This window comes from Anolis sagrei, chromosome 3 (assembly GCF_037176765.1).
Source record: "Anolis sagrei isolate rAnoSag1 chromosome 3, rAnoSag1.mat, whole genome shotgun sequence".
NCBI lineage: Eukaryota > Metazoa > Chordata > Lepidosauria > Squamata > Dactyloidae > Anolis > Anolis sagrei.
In genome coordinates this window covers 172,205,660-172,221,835 of record NC_090023.1, presented here as the reverse complement: position 1 = coordinate 172,221,835, position 16,176 = coordinate 172,205,660, and the positions used below count along the sequence as shown (strand labels likewise).

Below are 16,176 nucleotides of genomic sequence, written 5' to 3'. Positions count from 1 at the left end.
CCTTCCATTTTGTATTATTTGTTCAAAATGGTTAAACTTACTTCCGTTTTTATTATTTTCTCCCAATTTTTAAACCATATGCTCAGTGAGCATATGCTCAATTTCTCTCTCTCCCAGGGGACCAACAATTCTTTGAATATACATATATATTCATATATATTTTGGGGGAGGGGGGAACAAAATACAAATTAAGTTTTGAGTCTTCTCAGAACTTTTTTCAACTGTTATTTGTAATGCCCTTGAATAAACTCACCCATCAGAACAAGCAGTCCTTTGTTGAACAATAGTAGAAAGAAGATCACTTCTGCAATAATTGGGAAAGCATACCTGATTTAGCTCCTCATCATTGGCAACTGCCAGAAGAATGTGTCTTGGAGCAATTCTTCCCTTTTTGTTGTCTCTTGCGGCATTACCAGCTAATTCCAATATTTCTGCTACAAATAAATTGGGATACACCTCAGTTACACAAAATATTTATTGTGCATATTTATTTATTTTATTGAATTTGGGATACATTTTATTCTTTTTAACAATTACGGGTTAACCCTTATATCCATGAGGATATGTTCCTGGGCCTTGCATGGAAATGCAAAACCATGGATAATAACGAACTATTATTTATTTATTATTTAAACTTATATGCCGCCACTCCCCTGGGGCTCGGAGCGGCTTACAAGGATGGCTAAAATCTAACAAAATTTAAAAGCAATTTAAAACAAGTTAAAAACAGTAATATCAAATATTAAAAGCCTGTCGAAACAGGTATGTCTATAATGAAATAATATAGAGCTCTGATGGCAAACCTATAAAATGCCTAGAAATACCATATTTTGTCAGAAATTGATAAAGAATAGGGTTGTACAAAAATGCAGATGTGGGTCGTAAGTCTTAAAAGTTTTGTTAAATCCATACTTACGACCCGCATTACAAAGACCGCTCAACCCCCCCCCCCATACAAACAAATGAAAACATCCAGTTTTCATAAGAGGTGCGTAACTTGTAAGTCTCAGTGAGTCAGCTTATTCTTTCAGTACTAGCAAATTCTACTGTGCAGTGCACGCAAACATGTTAGGTCACATGCTCTCCTCATCAGGGCTGAGGGCTGAGAAAAAGGGAGGAGTTGCTCCTGCCGTTTCCAATAAATACAGCAGCCACAAGAGCTTGGTCACCATTGTGAGTGCGCAGTGGAAGAGAGAAGGATAGCATGCAGGCAGCAGAAAACAAATAGCTTAAGCTTAGCAATAGTGTACCACATGACTAGCTGAATTTGTCCGTTCTAGGCTTTTGTTACAAGGGATTCCTTTAGGATTGCCACAGCCAGGCTTAGGATTCTTTAAGGTTCATTTTCTTTGTGTGTGTGTGTGTGTCCATCCACATCTAGGATTCATTTTGGGTTTTTTTTTCTTTTTTATTGCGTTATTATTGTTGTTTTTAATTTATAAAACTTTTTAAAATTCCTAAAAATCGGTGGATGACTGGATCTTTCTGAAAGATGGCAGGAATGATGCCTTGCTTCTCTTCTTAACTGAGGAAAAATTCCAGGGGGTACCTCTTTTGGTTGTTTTAATGGTCAAATCTTTTAAAAATTCTAAAGATCTTCCTAATGTTTAAGTGGAATCTCTTTTCCTGCAATTTGAAACCACTGCTCCATGTTCTAGTCTCCAGAGCAACAGAGCAATTAGTTTGTATTGTTTTCTTGCATTCTAATGTTTTTATTTATTTAATTGTGATGTTCGTTTTGTTGTTTTGTTTTTATTTTGTTGTAATGTCCTGTGGGCTTGACCTCATGTAAGCCGCCCTGAGTCCCCTTTGGGGAGATGGTGGCGGGGTATAAATAAAGTTTATTATTATTATAACAGAAAACAGACTTGCTCCCTCATCAACGTTACATCCTTTCAAATTTAAAAAATGGCTCTTATGCCTCCTGTCAGTCTTCTTTTCTCCAAGCTACACATACCCACCCTCAGCCTTTCCTCATAGGGCTTGATTTCCAAATCCTTTCTCTGGATACATTCTGGCTTCACCATACAATCACCATGGAGACATAGAGATTTCTAGAGAGGTCTTCTACCAGTATATGTTTTACCAATATAAAGCTTTTCAGAGATACCGTGCAAGCACCTGGCCCTTCCGTTTGCCATTTTACTGAAAATATATTCTTACCTGCTAGGTATTCTATGACAGCTGCCATGTAGACAGGAGCTCCCACACCTATCCGATATTTGTATGTTCCTTTCTTCAAGTATCGCATCATTCTTCCCACAGGAAAAATAACACCTGCTCTGCTGGAGCGTGACATTTTGGACATTTTCTTCTTTCCACCTCTGGCTGACATGTTGCCACCTTGAGTTTTTCAGTCCAATGGCAGACAATCTTTACTTTACTTGTTCTAAATGCAAGACCTATAGAGAATAAAACAATTATTTATGTTGAATGTGGAACATTCCAAGCACTCTGAACTCATAAAAAAATTAGGAATTGAAATATGTCACAGATAAGTTGCAGTAATAAATTACTGAAATGAGGGAAATGACACTGATTGAACCAACTGGATTAAAACATGAAGAAACTCACAATCGAGAGACAATACTCCATTAGAGCTGGAAGTACAATTCCAAAATCAGTGTGCCGCATGATCATTCCTCCTATCTGATGTTCAGGTGTGACTGACCTTGCCTGGGTATCTAAAATTACCACCCATACAACCGGTATCAATACATTAGCAATGTTTAGAGAAGTACCAAAACAAAACAAAAACAAAAAAACAAAAGAAAAAAGTCAGGCAGAAAATATGAGGTGATAAGCCAATCTAATGAGGACTGAGCATGAAGGCTGGCCTGAGAATGCTATCTATTGCTGGCATAGTAGATCAGGTAGACATCATGGTTGACAGAAGTAACAGAACACTGCAACATTTTGTTGCAGTTACCAATTGTATTAGTTTCCTTATGTTCTTACAACCAATCATAATCTCTGAATAGAAACTCCTATTTTCTAAATGGGTTCAAAATCCAGAGTGCCTCTTTTTTGCATATAAAACTGGAACGGCTCAAACTGTGTCCACTAAATTCCAATTTTCTCACAAGGTAACTTTCAATGTATTAAAGCAGAGTTTCTCAACCTGGGGGTCGGGACCCCTGGGAGAGGTCACGAGAGGGTGTCAGAGGGGTCGCCAAAGACAATCACAAAACACAGTATTTTCCGTTGGTCATGGAGTTCTGTGTGGGAAGTTTGGCCCAATTCTATCGTTGGTGAGGTTTAGAATGCTCTTTGATTGTAGATGAACTATAAATCCCAGCAACTACAACGCCACAATGTCAAAGTCTATTTTCCCCAAACTCCACCAGTGCTCACATTTGGGCATATTGAGTATCCATGCCAAGTTTGGTCCAGATTCATCATTATTTCAGTCTATATTACGCTTTGGATGTAGGTGAACTACAACTCCCAAACTCAAGGTTAATGCCCATTAAACCCTTCCAGCATTTTCTGTTGGTCATGGGAGTTCTGTGTGCCAAGTTTGGTTCCATTCCATCGTTGATGGAGTTCAGAATGCTCTTTGTTTGTAGGTGAACTAGAAATCCCGGCAACTACAACTCCCAAATGACGAAATCAATCCCCCCTCCTAACCCCACAAGTATTCAAAGTTGGGCGTATCGGGTGTTTGTGTCAAATTGTGTCCAATGAATGAAAGTACATCCTTGCATATCCGATATTTACATGACGATTCACAACAGTAGCAACATTACAGTTCTGAAGTAGCAACAAAAAAATTTTTATGGTTGGGGGTCACCATAAAACCGAGTCCCCGGATGCATTTTTGCGGGCCTCCCGAAAACGAGTGGGTAGTCGGATAACCGTTTTCAGTCTGTAGCCGAAAAAAGCAGCTAGATCCAGCTCACTGGTGGCAATGGGGAACATACAAGGCTCCCCTTTTCATTTCTGATACTCTTTCCTATTTTCCTTCAAGATAGCCTGAGTGTCAGCAACGGGGTTAAGGGAGCACCCTATACAGCCCATTATGGAGGGAGAGGGGACTTCCCACAGGCTACCCTTCCATATCCCTCTGACCAGAGGCCCCATCCCACAGTCAACCAACTTCGAGTGTGTCCACCTGAGGGTGGGCGACCGGGACAGAATAGGGATTCTGTTAGTGTACCGCCCACCTCGCTGCACTACGGTCTCCCTACCTGAGCTAGCGGGGGTGGTCTCGAGCCTGGCATTGGAGTCTCAACGGCTTCTTTGTGCTGGGGGACTTCAATGTACATGCCGAGACTACCCTAGGAGGAGCGGCTCAGGACTTCATGTCGTCCATGGCAACCATGGGGCTGTCCCAACAAGTATCTGGCCCCACCCACTGTGCGGGACACACATTAGATCTGGTTTTCTGTCAGGGATGGGAGCAAGGTGGCGGTGTTGAGGAGTTATCCACCTCTCCGTTGCCATGGACCGACCACTATCTGGTCAGATTTAGACTCACCACACCTTCCAACCTCTGCAGAGGTAGGGGACCCATTAAGATGGTCCGCCCCAGGAGGCTTATGGATCCGAACGGATTCCTGACGGCTCTTGGGGATTTTCCTGCCACCTCGGTTGGTGATTCTGTTGAAGCCCTGGTGTCTCTCTGGAATGGGGAGATGACTAGGGCCATAAACACGATTGCTCCGGAACGTCCCCTCTCAAGTAGCCGAGCTAAACCAGCACCTTGGTTCAACGAGGAGCTGGCAGCGATGAAGCGAAGGAAGAGGAGACTAGAGCGCGTGTGGCGTTCGGACCCGAGCGAGTTAAATCGAACACGGTTTGTTGCCCTATTAAGGGCATATGCCGTGGCAATAAAGGCGGCAAAGAAAGCTTTCTTTGCGGCCAATATTGCGTCCGCAAAGAACCGTCCGGCGGAGTTGTTTCGAGTTGTCAGAGGGCTATTGAACCCCACCATTCCGGATGGGAACCCTGACAACTCGACGGCCCGCTGTGAAGCATTTGCTCGGTTCTTTGCGGACAAAGTCGCTTTGATCCGCTCTGGCCTGGATACCACATTAACGGCAGTCTCTGAGGATGTAACACGAGCATCTGCTTGTCCGATTTTGATGGATTCATTTCAATTGGTGAAACCCGAGGATGTGGACAAGATACTTGGAGGAATGAGAGCTACCACATGCATCCTAGACCCCTGCCCATCCTGGCTTCTAAAAGAGGCCAGAGGGGGATTGGCCGAGTGGGTGGAGGTGGTGGTTAATGCCTCCCTTCGGGAAGGCAATATTCCAGCCAGCTTAAAACAAGCTGTAATAAAACCGCTGTTGAAAAAACCATCACTAGACCCCACTCAATTCGTCAACTATCGGCCTGTTTCCAATCTTCCCTTTTTGAGCAAAGTCCTGGAACGTGTGGTGGCCTCACAACTCCAGGTATTCTTGGTAGACACGGATTATCTGGATCCGGCACAGTCTGGCTTTAGGCCGGGACATGGTACCGAGACAGCCTTGGTCGCCTTAGTGGATGATCTCCGCAGGGAGCTCGACAGGGGGAGTGTGTCCCTGTTGGTCCTGCTGGATCTCTCAGCGGCCTTCGATACCGTCGACCACGGTATCCTTCTGGGACGCCTCGCGGGAATGGGCCTTGGTGGCACTGTTTTACAGTGGCTCAGGTCCTTCCTAGAGGGTCGTACCCAGAAGGTGTTGATGGGGGACAGCTGCTCGTCCTCACAACCATTGTCTTGTGGGGTCCCGCAGGGTTCAATACTGTCCCCCATGTTGTTTAACATCTACATGAAGCCGTTGGGAGAGATCATCCGGAGTTTCGGGGTGCGGTGTTATCTGTACGCAGATGATGTCCAACTCTGTCACTCCTTTCCACCTACTTCTAAGGAGGCTGTTCAGGTCCTGAACCGGTGCTTGGCTGCTGTGTCGGACTGGATGAGGGTGAACAAATTGAAGTTGAATCCAGACAAGACAGAGGCACTCCTGGTCAGTCGAAAGGCCGAACGGGGCATAGGGTACAGCCTGTGTTGGACGGGGTTACACTCCCCCTGAAGACGCAGGTTCGCAGCTTGGGTGTGACCCTGGATTCATCGCTGAGCCTGGAGCCTCAGGTCTCAGCGGTGGCCAGGGGAGCATTTGCACAGCTTCGGCTCGTGCGCCAGCTGCGCCCGTACCTCGGGAAGTCGGACTTGGCCACGGTAGTCCACGCTCTGGTCACATCCCGCATAGATTACTGCAACGCGCTCTACGTGGGGCTGCCCTTGAAGACTGCCCGGAAGCTCCAGATGGTCCAGCGCTCGGCAGCCAGGTTGCTAACAGGAGCAGCTCTCAGGGAGCATACCACTCCTCTGTTGAGCCAGCTCCACTGGCTGCCAATTCCCTACCGGGCACAATTCAAGGTGCTGGCATTAGCCTACAAAGCCCTAAACGGTTCCGGCCCCACCTACCTCTCCGAACGCATCTCCTCCTATGAACCGACACGGACATTAAGATCGTCCGGGGAGGCCCTGCTCTCGGTTCCGCCTGCGTCACAGGCACGGCTGGCGGGAACGAGAGACAGGGCCTTCTCGGTGGTGGCCCCTCGGTTATGGAATGCCCTACCAAACGACATCAGACAGGCCCCTTCGTTGCTGGCATTTAGGAAGAAGCTCAAAACCTGGCTTTTTGAGCAAGCGTTTGGCTAATCAGCGCAATTGTACACAGAATGACGGTAAACTGAACATAGGAACGGCATAAGGATATGAGACTGGATCTTGTTTGCGATCGAGGCATTGTATGAATGGTTGTGTGTTTGCTATTGGGTATGCTGTGTTTTAATTGTTATTGTTGTGGTAATTAATATTGTGTAAACCGCATTGAGTCACCTATTATAGGTTGAGAAACGCGGTATAGAAATAAAGCAAATAAATAAATAAATAAATAAATAAAAGCATCAGAGTTAAGATACCACTCTTTCTGCGATCCATTCCCTTTTGTCTGTTTAATGCTTTGTTAAAGCTGTTTCTATTCTAGAGGAGAGGTGCGTGCTTTCTCTCCCTGCAGCAGTCACACAGCTTTCCATCCAACGCATTTTAAGGAGGCCCAGGAAAGGAAGAGCAATGTCCTGGAGCTATCCTCCCTGTACTTCCTTTAAAAAACCCTCTTTTTTCTCTATTGCAGGCCTTCCGCTTTCTGCTTCAGGTTTAATGCTTTGTTAAAGTTGTCTCTACTTTCTTCTCTAGGAGAGGTAAGTAGGTGTTAGTAGTTTTCAGAGAATGAGGGTTTTCTTTTTGTTTGCTGAGATCAATAATAAATATTATTATCTTCTAGAAGTATTTATTTATTTATTTATTATTCGAACTTATATGCCACCACTCCCCTAGGGCTCTGAGCGGCTTACAAGAATGACTAAAATCTAACACAATTTAAAAACAATTTGAAGGAGAGGAAGGGAAGGAGAAGAAAAAAAAGCTAAAAGGATGACTCTCACACGTCCCCAAACACATGTTCAGACCCCACCCATTCGTCCTGCATGTCCCCAACTCCCAGTCAGTCCCACTAAATAAAAAAATAAAGGAAGTAAAGGAAAATCAAAAAGATTAAACTGTGATGCTGAAATGGGAGGAGCAGCCATAATCGGCTGTCACATGGTCCTCTTATGGACGGAAATCTGTGACAGCTGGGCCCTTGCCATTATGGACACCCGGACTAACAGAAGTTGCCGGACTGGCCGAAAGAAATGGCTAAAAATGGATTCGCGTTCAAGTCTAGTCCCTGCCCAGCAGCAGTAGTTGGAGATCTGTATGGATGCCATCTCTTTTCTCTCTGTAGCAGAACCTCACATCTCACCATACCTCCCCAGTAAACTGTCATTGCATACATTTGGAAGCTGACAGGGTATGTCTGTAAATGTTATGCAATGAGATACCGATTGTGCATTATGCAAAGAGGTATTCAATACCTCCTTCTCAATGTTCAAAGGTCTAACCTTACATGTGTGTTATGTCACCAATATGGTTCCAGCCTAGAAGTCCAGCACTTCCAATTACACCCAGTTAATAGTTAACATCTGCCTGAACGAAGAAGTCTCTGTCTGCTGGTGAAAGGTCAACAGGGATTAAGGTGGCCTAATTTTTCTGGAATGGCATCATCTAGAAGCCATTGGATGCAGTTTGAAGTTAGCTTCCAACTAAGGTGGCCAGACAACAAACTCCACCAAAAGTGCATGAAAAAATGCATTTAATGCATCAGTGTTCTGTAATTTGTGTAATCACCATCCAGGCTTCAAACTGGTTCCAGGATTTCCTATGTAATTATCTGCAAAAGTGAAACCACTTTATTCAATACATGTTTGAAACTGAATTAATTAGGAAGTGTAAATGGGGCCAATGAGTAAACACCCAGAATTCTTCAAGGTTCCTATCAATTTCGAAAAGTATTGGGACCTTGGTGGGACCACATGACCTTGGTGGCATCTACAGACTACACCGGCTCTTGGAGATGAGTACCAATCCAGTCGGACACAACTAAACTTAATATCAAGGGGAAACCTTTACTTTTACTATCTTAGAAAATTATATTTTAAAAATATAAACGAAAGGCTTTCATGAGATACATTTTATAATGACAACTTATGTATGCATCCATATATTTTATGTAGGGTTGGTTTAATCTCTTGTTTTACAGTAAAACTGGATTACTGTGTTGTGAAATGATGGTGATGTGTCACCAGCATGAAATGTTTGGAGACTTCTGCACTAAATGACACAAACAATAGTCTCCCGATACTAAAACAAACAAAACAAGGTCAATGAAAGCTACAAATATATGTTCTTTTAAACGAATGTTTGAGCTGAGTAGTATGTTTTCACTTATTGTATATGTTGCTATTATCTGCCTTAATCCGTGGGGAGAGCCAGGTAAAAAAATAATAACAAGTCGACTCTCAATTAACTGGAACTCTCAAGCAACCAGCAAAAATAGAAGAAATAATGAAAATGAAATGAAAAAGCTGTTTTTATAATGCTGGTTCAGGTTCAGGCTATTTGGTTGTTTTGTTTGTACTAATGTGCCCATGCCCTAAGATCTTCAGGAGAGACCCTTCTCTTGGTCCCACCTCCATCTCAAGCCCAGTTGGTGGGAACGAGAGATTGGGCCTTCCTTCTCAATGGAACGGTTCTGGCCCAAGTTAACTATCCGATCGCATCTCCACCTATGAACCCACTAGGACTTTGAGATCTTCCGGGGAGGCCCTGCTCTCGATCCCGCCTGCAACACAGGCGTGGCTGGCAGGGACGAGAGACAGGGCCTTCTCGGTGGTGGCCCCTCGGCTGTGGAACGCCCTTCCCACGGACATCAGATTGGCCCCCTCATTGATGGTATTCCGGAGGGAAGTGAAAACCTGGTTATTTGAACAGGCGTTTGAATAAGAAGTGCAATAAATTTCAGGAAATGGAACTACGATTGACGAGTTTGGATCATGATTCTAGTTATGAGACACCACTGAATGTTTATTACTGTTAAATTGTTTAATTTGTTTCTGTGTTAACTGTTTTTAAGCACCTTGTTGATGCCGCATTGAATTTTTGCCTTGATTGTTCGCCTTGTTTTTGCTTGTTGTAAACCGCTATGAGTCGCCTTAGGGCTGAGAATGGCGGTATACAAATGAAGTAAATAAATAATAAATAAATAAATGGAAGCCCCTCAACTCTGGAACTCCCTGCCCAGGGAATTCAGAATGGCTCCCTCCCTACTCCCTAAAGCCTGCTTGAATAAAACCCCTTTATTCAAGCAGGCTTTTAAAAGATTGAGATTTTAAAGATCCACCAGGGGATGCTGTGATTTTAAAGGCATTTAATTATGCTTAATGGTCTTTTAAAACTTGTATAATTGTACATTTTAAGTTGCATTACACTGTTTTCAGTTGTAAATCACTTTGAGTCTCCGTAAGGAGAGAAAAAGTGGGATATAAATAAAAACAAAAATAATACAGTAAAACAACATGACATTAAATTATCTGTATTTGCTTTTAATTACTGTATTTCAAATATTAATATCAAGCCAATACAGAGTTTACGGTAGAGCGTATAGTATTAATTAGGCCGCTTTTTAAAACAGTAACCCTCAAGCAACCAGAAACTACATTAATTGGGCATCTACCAATCCCCACGGGAGCTGGTTAACTGAGAGTCTGCTGTAATAAAACAAGTATTGTAATAATATTGCAAGTACCACACAACTTCATGTCCTATTGAGTAGCACTACTCATATTTTTGAATCCTCATTTCGGAGGGGGGGGGGGAGCAGAAAGAATGGCGCTTCTTCTAGCCTTTCATTTGCTGTAAGGAAGCTATTGCTTTAAATGGGTTCAAAATTTTAATAATAATAATAATAATAATAATAATAATAATAAACTGTATTTGTATCTCTCCCTATCTCCCCAAGGGGGACTCAATGCCATATTCATAAAGACATTGCCATAAAAATTGAATAATGATATTACAAAAATTACCTTCCACATCTGACATCCTCTCTCTATATCCACTCATCCATCTCTTATCCATCTCTTTCACTTTCTCTCGCTTTCTGTATCTCTCTTTGTATCTTTCTCTTTCTACCTATTATATTTAACTCTTCCATATCTCTCTATCTCTATCATACAAATAGATGTAGCATATTTTGGCTTTTTTGGCCTTTTCAGCCCCTTGTGTTGTATTTTTCAGTGTTTTTATGACCTAGTAAGTGTATTGTGTCCAAATGTGGTGTCAATTCGTCCAGTGGTTTTTGAGTTAAATTAATCCCACAAATGAACATTACACACACACACACACTAGCCGTCCCCTGCCACGCGTTGCTGTGGCCCTGTCTGTATATATGTTTTATGTGTGTATATGTGTATATATCTCTATCTATCTATCTATCTATCATCTATCTATGCAAACACACATATAAACAAATACATAAATAGATGGGTGTATATGTGTGTGTGCATATGTGTATATATATTTGTGTTTATATGTGTATATGTATATGGTGCATATGTGTGCTTGTGTATATATGTGTATGTGTGCATGTCTATATGTATGTGTATATTTGTGTGTGCTTGTGTACATATGTGTGTGTGTGTGTGTGTGTGTGTGTATGTGTGCATTGTTGTTCATTCATTCAGTCGTTTCCGACTCTTCGTGACTTCATGGACCAGTCCACGCCAGAGGGCATGTGTATATGTATATGAGTGTATGTGTATATATAGATTATTTTGGGGGGTTTTCAGTCTTCTGCTGGTTTTTTTGTGTGTTTTTAGGGGTGATGGACACTCATTGGCCTGATAGATATATTGTGTCCAAGTTTGGTGTCAATTCGTCCAGTAGTTTTTGAGTTATGTTAATCCCACAGAAGAACATTACATTTATATATACACACACACACACACACACACACACACACCACATACATACACACTAGCTGTCCCCTGCCACGCATTGCTGTGGCCCAGTCTGTTGATCTGGAAAGTAAAGTAATGAGAAAGTGTTGGTTTCTAATATATGGTTTCTTTCTGCTTGTGGGTAAATAGCATTTCTTGTTGTTTCTTTGTCAGTGTTGATGTGGAGTGCGTCTGGTTTGCCCACCCTGGAACATGCAACATATCATAGTCCTTCTTTAGGGGTCCCTTTCAAATCTATGATACTATATCTGTGTGTGTGTGTGTGTGTGTGAGAGAGAGAGAGAGAGAGAGAGAGAGAGAGAGAGAGAGAATCATATCTATCTATATCTATGGCTGAATGGCTCTTTGTCAGGAGGGCTTTGATTACGTTTTCTTGCCCTGATGGAGGGAGTTGGACTGGAAGGCCTTAAGTATTTTCTGATGGTCATGGGAGTTCTTTGTGGGAAGTTTGCCCCAATTCTGTTGTTGGTGGGGTTCAGAATGCTCTGATTGTAGGTGAACTATAAATCCCAGTAACTACAACTCGCAGATGTCAAGATCTATTTCCCCCAATTCTGTTGTTGGTGGGGTTCAGAATGCTCTGATTGTAGGTGAACTATAAATCCCAGTAACTACAACTCGCAGATGTCAAGGTCTATTTCCCCCAAACTCCATCTGTGTTCATATTTTGGCGTATTGAGTACTTGTGCCTGGTTTGGTCCAGATCAATCATTGTTTGAGTCCACAGTGCTCTCTGGATGTAGGTGAACTACAACTCTCAAGGTCAATGCCCACTAAACCTTTCCAGTTTTTTCTGTTGGTCATGGGAGCCCTGTGTGCTAAGTTTGGCCCAATTACATCATTGGTGGAGTTCAGAATGCTCTTTGATTGTAGGTGAACTATAAATCCCAGAAACTACAACTCCCAAAGGACAAAATCATTTTTTTGAGTGAAGGACATACATTGGCCTGTTAAGTGTCTTGTGTCCAAATTTGGTGTCAACCCCAGTGGTTTTTGAGTTCTGATGGTATCACAAACGAGCATTATATTTTTATTTATATAGATCAGGGGTCCTCAAACCTTTTAAACAAGAGGGCCAGGTCACAATCCCTCAAACTGTTGAAGGGCCAGATTAAAATTTGAAAAAAGCATGAATGAATTCCTATGTACACTGCACATATCTTATTTGTAGTGCAAACAAACACTTAAAAACAATACAATAATTAAAACGAAGAACAATGTTAACAAATATAAACTTATTAGTATTTCAATGGGAAGTGTGGGCCTGCTTTTGGCTGATGAGATAGGATTGTTGTTGTTGTGTGCTTTCAAGCTATTTCAGACTTAGGTTGACCCTGAAAGAGGGCCGATAAATGACCTTGGACGGCCGTATCCGGCCCCCGGGCCTTAGTTTGAGGATCCCTGATATAGATAGATAAGTAAAGGTAAAGCTCGGAAGCTCCAACTAGCCCAACGCTCGGCAGCCATGATTTTAACAGGAGCGGAGCGCAGGGAGCATACAACCCCCCTGTTGCGCCAACTCCACTGGCTACAGATCTGCTACTGGGCTGAATTCAAAGTGCTGGCGTTGGCCTTTAAAGCCCTAAACGGTTCCGGCCCAAACTACCTATCCGACCGCATCTCTGCCTATGAACCCACCAGGACTTTGAGATCTTCCGGTGAGACCCTGCTCTCGATCCTGCCTGCTTCTCAAGCTCGGCTGGCGGGGACGAGAGATAGGGCCTTCTCGGTGGTGGCTCCTCGGCTGTGGAACGCCCTTCCTACGGACATTAGACTAGCACCATCTCTAATGGTATTCCGCAAAAAAGTGAAGACCTGGCTGTTTGAGCAGGCGTTCCAATAATTAGTGCAATGATTGGTTAATGAACACTGGAATGGAACAATGGATGACGAATCTGGAACATGTTTTTGATGACGAGACGACAGTGAATGGGTATTGTAGTAACTGTTTATTAATTGTGTAATGTGTTAGGTTGTTAACTGTTTCTATACTGTAGCACTGAATTTTTGCTGTTTGTATTTGTTGTGAACCGCTGTGAGTCGCCTTCGGGCTAAGAACAGCGGTATATAAGTAAGGTAAATAAATAAATAAATAAATAAAGGTAGTCACCTGACATTAAGTCCAGTCATGTCTGACTCTGGGGTGTGGTGCTCATCTCCATTTCTAAGCCGAAGAGCCAGCGTTGTCCGTAGACACCTCCAAGGTCATGTGGCCGGCATGACTGCATGGAGCGCCGTTACCTTCCTGCCGGCGCAGTACCTATTGATCTACTCACATTTGCATGTTTTCGAACTGCTATGTTGGCAGAAGCTAGGGCTGACAGCGGAAGCTCACGCCGCTCCCCGGAATCGAACCTGCGACCTTTCGATCAACAAGCTCAGCAGCTCAGTGCTTTAACCCACTGCGCCACCGGGGGCTCTTGATAGATATGTATAACGGTTCCGGCCCTAGCTACCTATCTGACCGCATCTCTGCCTATGAACCCACGAGGAGTTTGAGATCTTCCGGGGAGACCCTGCTCTCGATCCCGCCTGCTTCTCAAGCTCGGCTGGCGGGGACGAGAGATAGGGCCTTCTCGGTGGTGGCTCCTCGGCTGTGGAACGCCCTTCCTACAGACATTAGACTATTACCATCTCTAATGGTATTCCGCAAAAAGGTGAAGACCTGGATGTTTGTGCAGGCGTTTGAGTAATTTAATGCAATCTGGTAATGGAACATAGGAATGGAACAATGGACGATGAACCTGGACTACGCTTGGATGATGAGAAGATTGGGTACGGTTGTTTTTTGTAATAATTGTGCATTGTAATTGCTTATTGGTAATTTATGGATAATGTGTTAAGTCAATTGTTATATGTTGTATGGAACCACTGCTGTTTCTACTGTTTTTACTGTTTGTGAACCGCTGTGAGTCGCCTTCGGGCTTGAGATACAGCGGTACATAAGCAAAGTAAATAAATAAATAAATAAATATATATGTGTGTGTGTGTGTGTGTGTGTCTTGTATCCAAATTTGGTGTCAATTCCCCCAGTGATTTTGGTGTCAATTCCCCCAGTGATAGCTACACACACACACAATTTAACTCTCCCAACATGAATTCACCCTAACCCTAACCCTTCCCCCTCTTCAAATTGAAAAGCGCCACATTACCAACTGATTCGATTAAACAGATGAGGTTGTAAAAAGAATGCCCCCTGGAAAGGAAAGGGCCAATGAGAAAAGTCCCCCTCCCTCTTCTTTTTAAAGAGCGCGCGCTCGGAAGCCGGACCGTTGGAAAATGCGCGCGCCGGCCGCTTTCAAAAGGGAAGCCATTCCATCCACGGAGGGGGCGGGGCTGCCGGAGAGGTGTGTATATTATACATCTCTCTCAAGAGCAGGGCCGCGCGCGCTAGAGCGGTGAATTGTGGGACGCCAACGCCGATTCTGTTCTTTTTTTCCCGCGCGAATGGGCCCTGTCCTTTCTGTGTCCCCCTCCCCCAGCCTCCTTCCCTCAGCGGAGGGGGGAGTGGCGGTGTCGCCGTTAACGGTCGCCTCAGCGCCCCGGAAAGGGAAGCACGCCGGGGACGTGACCTTCTCCTCCTCACCTCTCGCTCCCCCTTGGGAAAGAACGAGATGGGGGAAGGAAAGAAAGAAAGCCTCACAAACGAACGCGCCTCAGAAACGAAGCTTCCTTCACTCTCTGGCCCGCCACACCCCCCATAAGCGCCTCACTCGAAGCCGGTGTCGCTGGCCGAGGCAAGGCCGCGCCTCCTTCACAGAAAGGCGCACTCCCCCCGCCTCGCAGTGGCGCCGAGGCCTCCCTTGGAGGGGTTCCCTGCCCGGGGCCTTCTCTCCCTCCCTTCGCCGCTCACCTGCCCTTCTCCGCGGAGTACCGCAGTGCCTCCTTCCTGCCTCGCCTCGCCTCCCGTCGCGGGGATTGTATGGTTTCAATGGCGGCGGCGGCGGCTCTAGAGGCCGGTGGCTGGGAGCGGAGGGGGGATCCTTCTCCACATACCACCTCTAGGAGGAGTCACGGCAGCAGCAGCAGTCCTCCGAGCGAGCGCCCCCGACGCCGGCCTTCGCCACAGAGACAGAGAGAAAGAAAAAGGCAGGCAGAGACGCACACACTGAGGAGGAGACTCAGAGAGGCCAGGTCGCCCAGGAAGCGGCCCAAGTGATAGAATATTATAATATGCTCATCATAATAAAACTTTATACCCCGCCACCATCTCCCCAAGGGGACTCGGGCGGCTTACATGAGGCCAAGCCCCACAATCTATGCTCTGTGCATTATGAGTTCCTTAAGAACAAAAGAACCAATGAACGAAATCACACCAAATTTGTCAACAAAACGTCTCACAACACAATGAGTGACCTACACTCAAAAAATTATGGTTTTGTCATTTGGGAGTTGTAGTTGCTGGGATTTATAGTTCGCCTACAATCAAAAAGCATGATGAACATCATCATCATTTAATAACTTATTAATCGCCCTCCATCCGAGAATGCTCTAGGCGATTTACAGCTAAATTATAAAAGATAACATGCATACATTTAAAAATTAACAGAGATCGAATGCTCTAGTAAAAAGCCAGGTCTTAAGTGTGAGAGTAAAAGGCCCTAAGTCACGCATGGCTCTCATTTGGGCGGCAAGGAATTCCACAAGGCAGGGGCAGAAATAGAAAAAGCCCTGCGTCTGGTCCTTTCCAAGTGCACTTCTCTAGGACCCGGTACAGGCATGTAGCCGCCCCCCCCCCCCCCGAAATTTTCATGGTGGTTCGCGAAAAGGCCTTAA

At 44.4% G+C, this 16,176-nt stretch overlaps 1 protein-coding gene across 1 annotated transcript in view; it reads right to left on the bottom strand.

Annotated features, from left to right (window-relative positions):
- MACROH2A2 (macroH2A.2 histone) overlaps positions 1-15,472 on the bottom strand; it is a 41,345-nt gene extending 25,873 nt beyond the window's left edge. Inside the window, exons 1-3 of the mRNA XM_060768864.2 lie at positions 15,254-15,472; positions 2,164-2,402; positions 328-434 (exon numbers count right to left, since the gene is read on the bottom strand). Of these exons, the coding sequence (XP_060624847.1) occupies positions 328-434; positions 2,164-2,335 (279 nt within the window). The 5' untranslated portion in view covers positions 2,336-2,402; positions 15,254-15,472. The remainder of the gene's footprint in view (positions 1-327; positions 435-2,163; positions 2,403-15,253) is intronic.
- Positions 15,473-16,176: the final 704 nt, after the last annotated feature.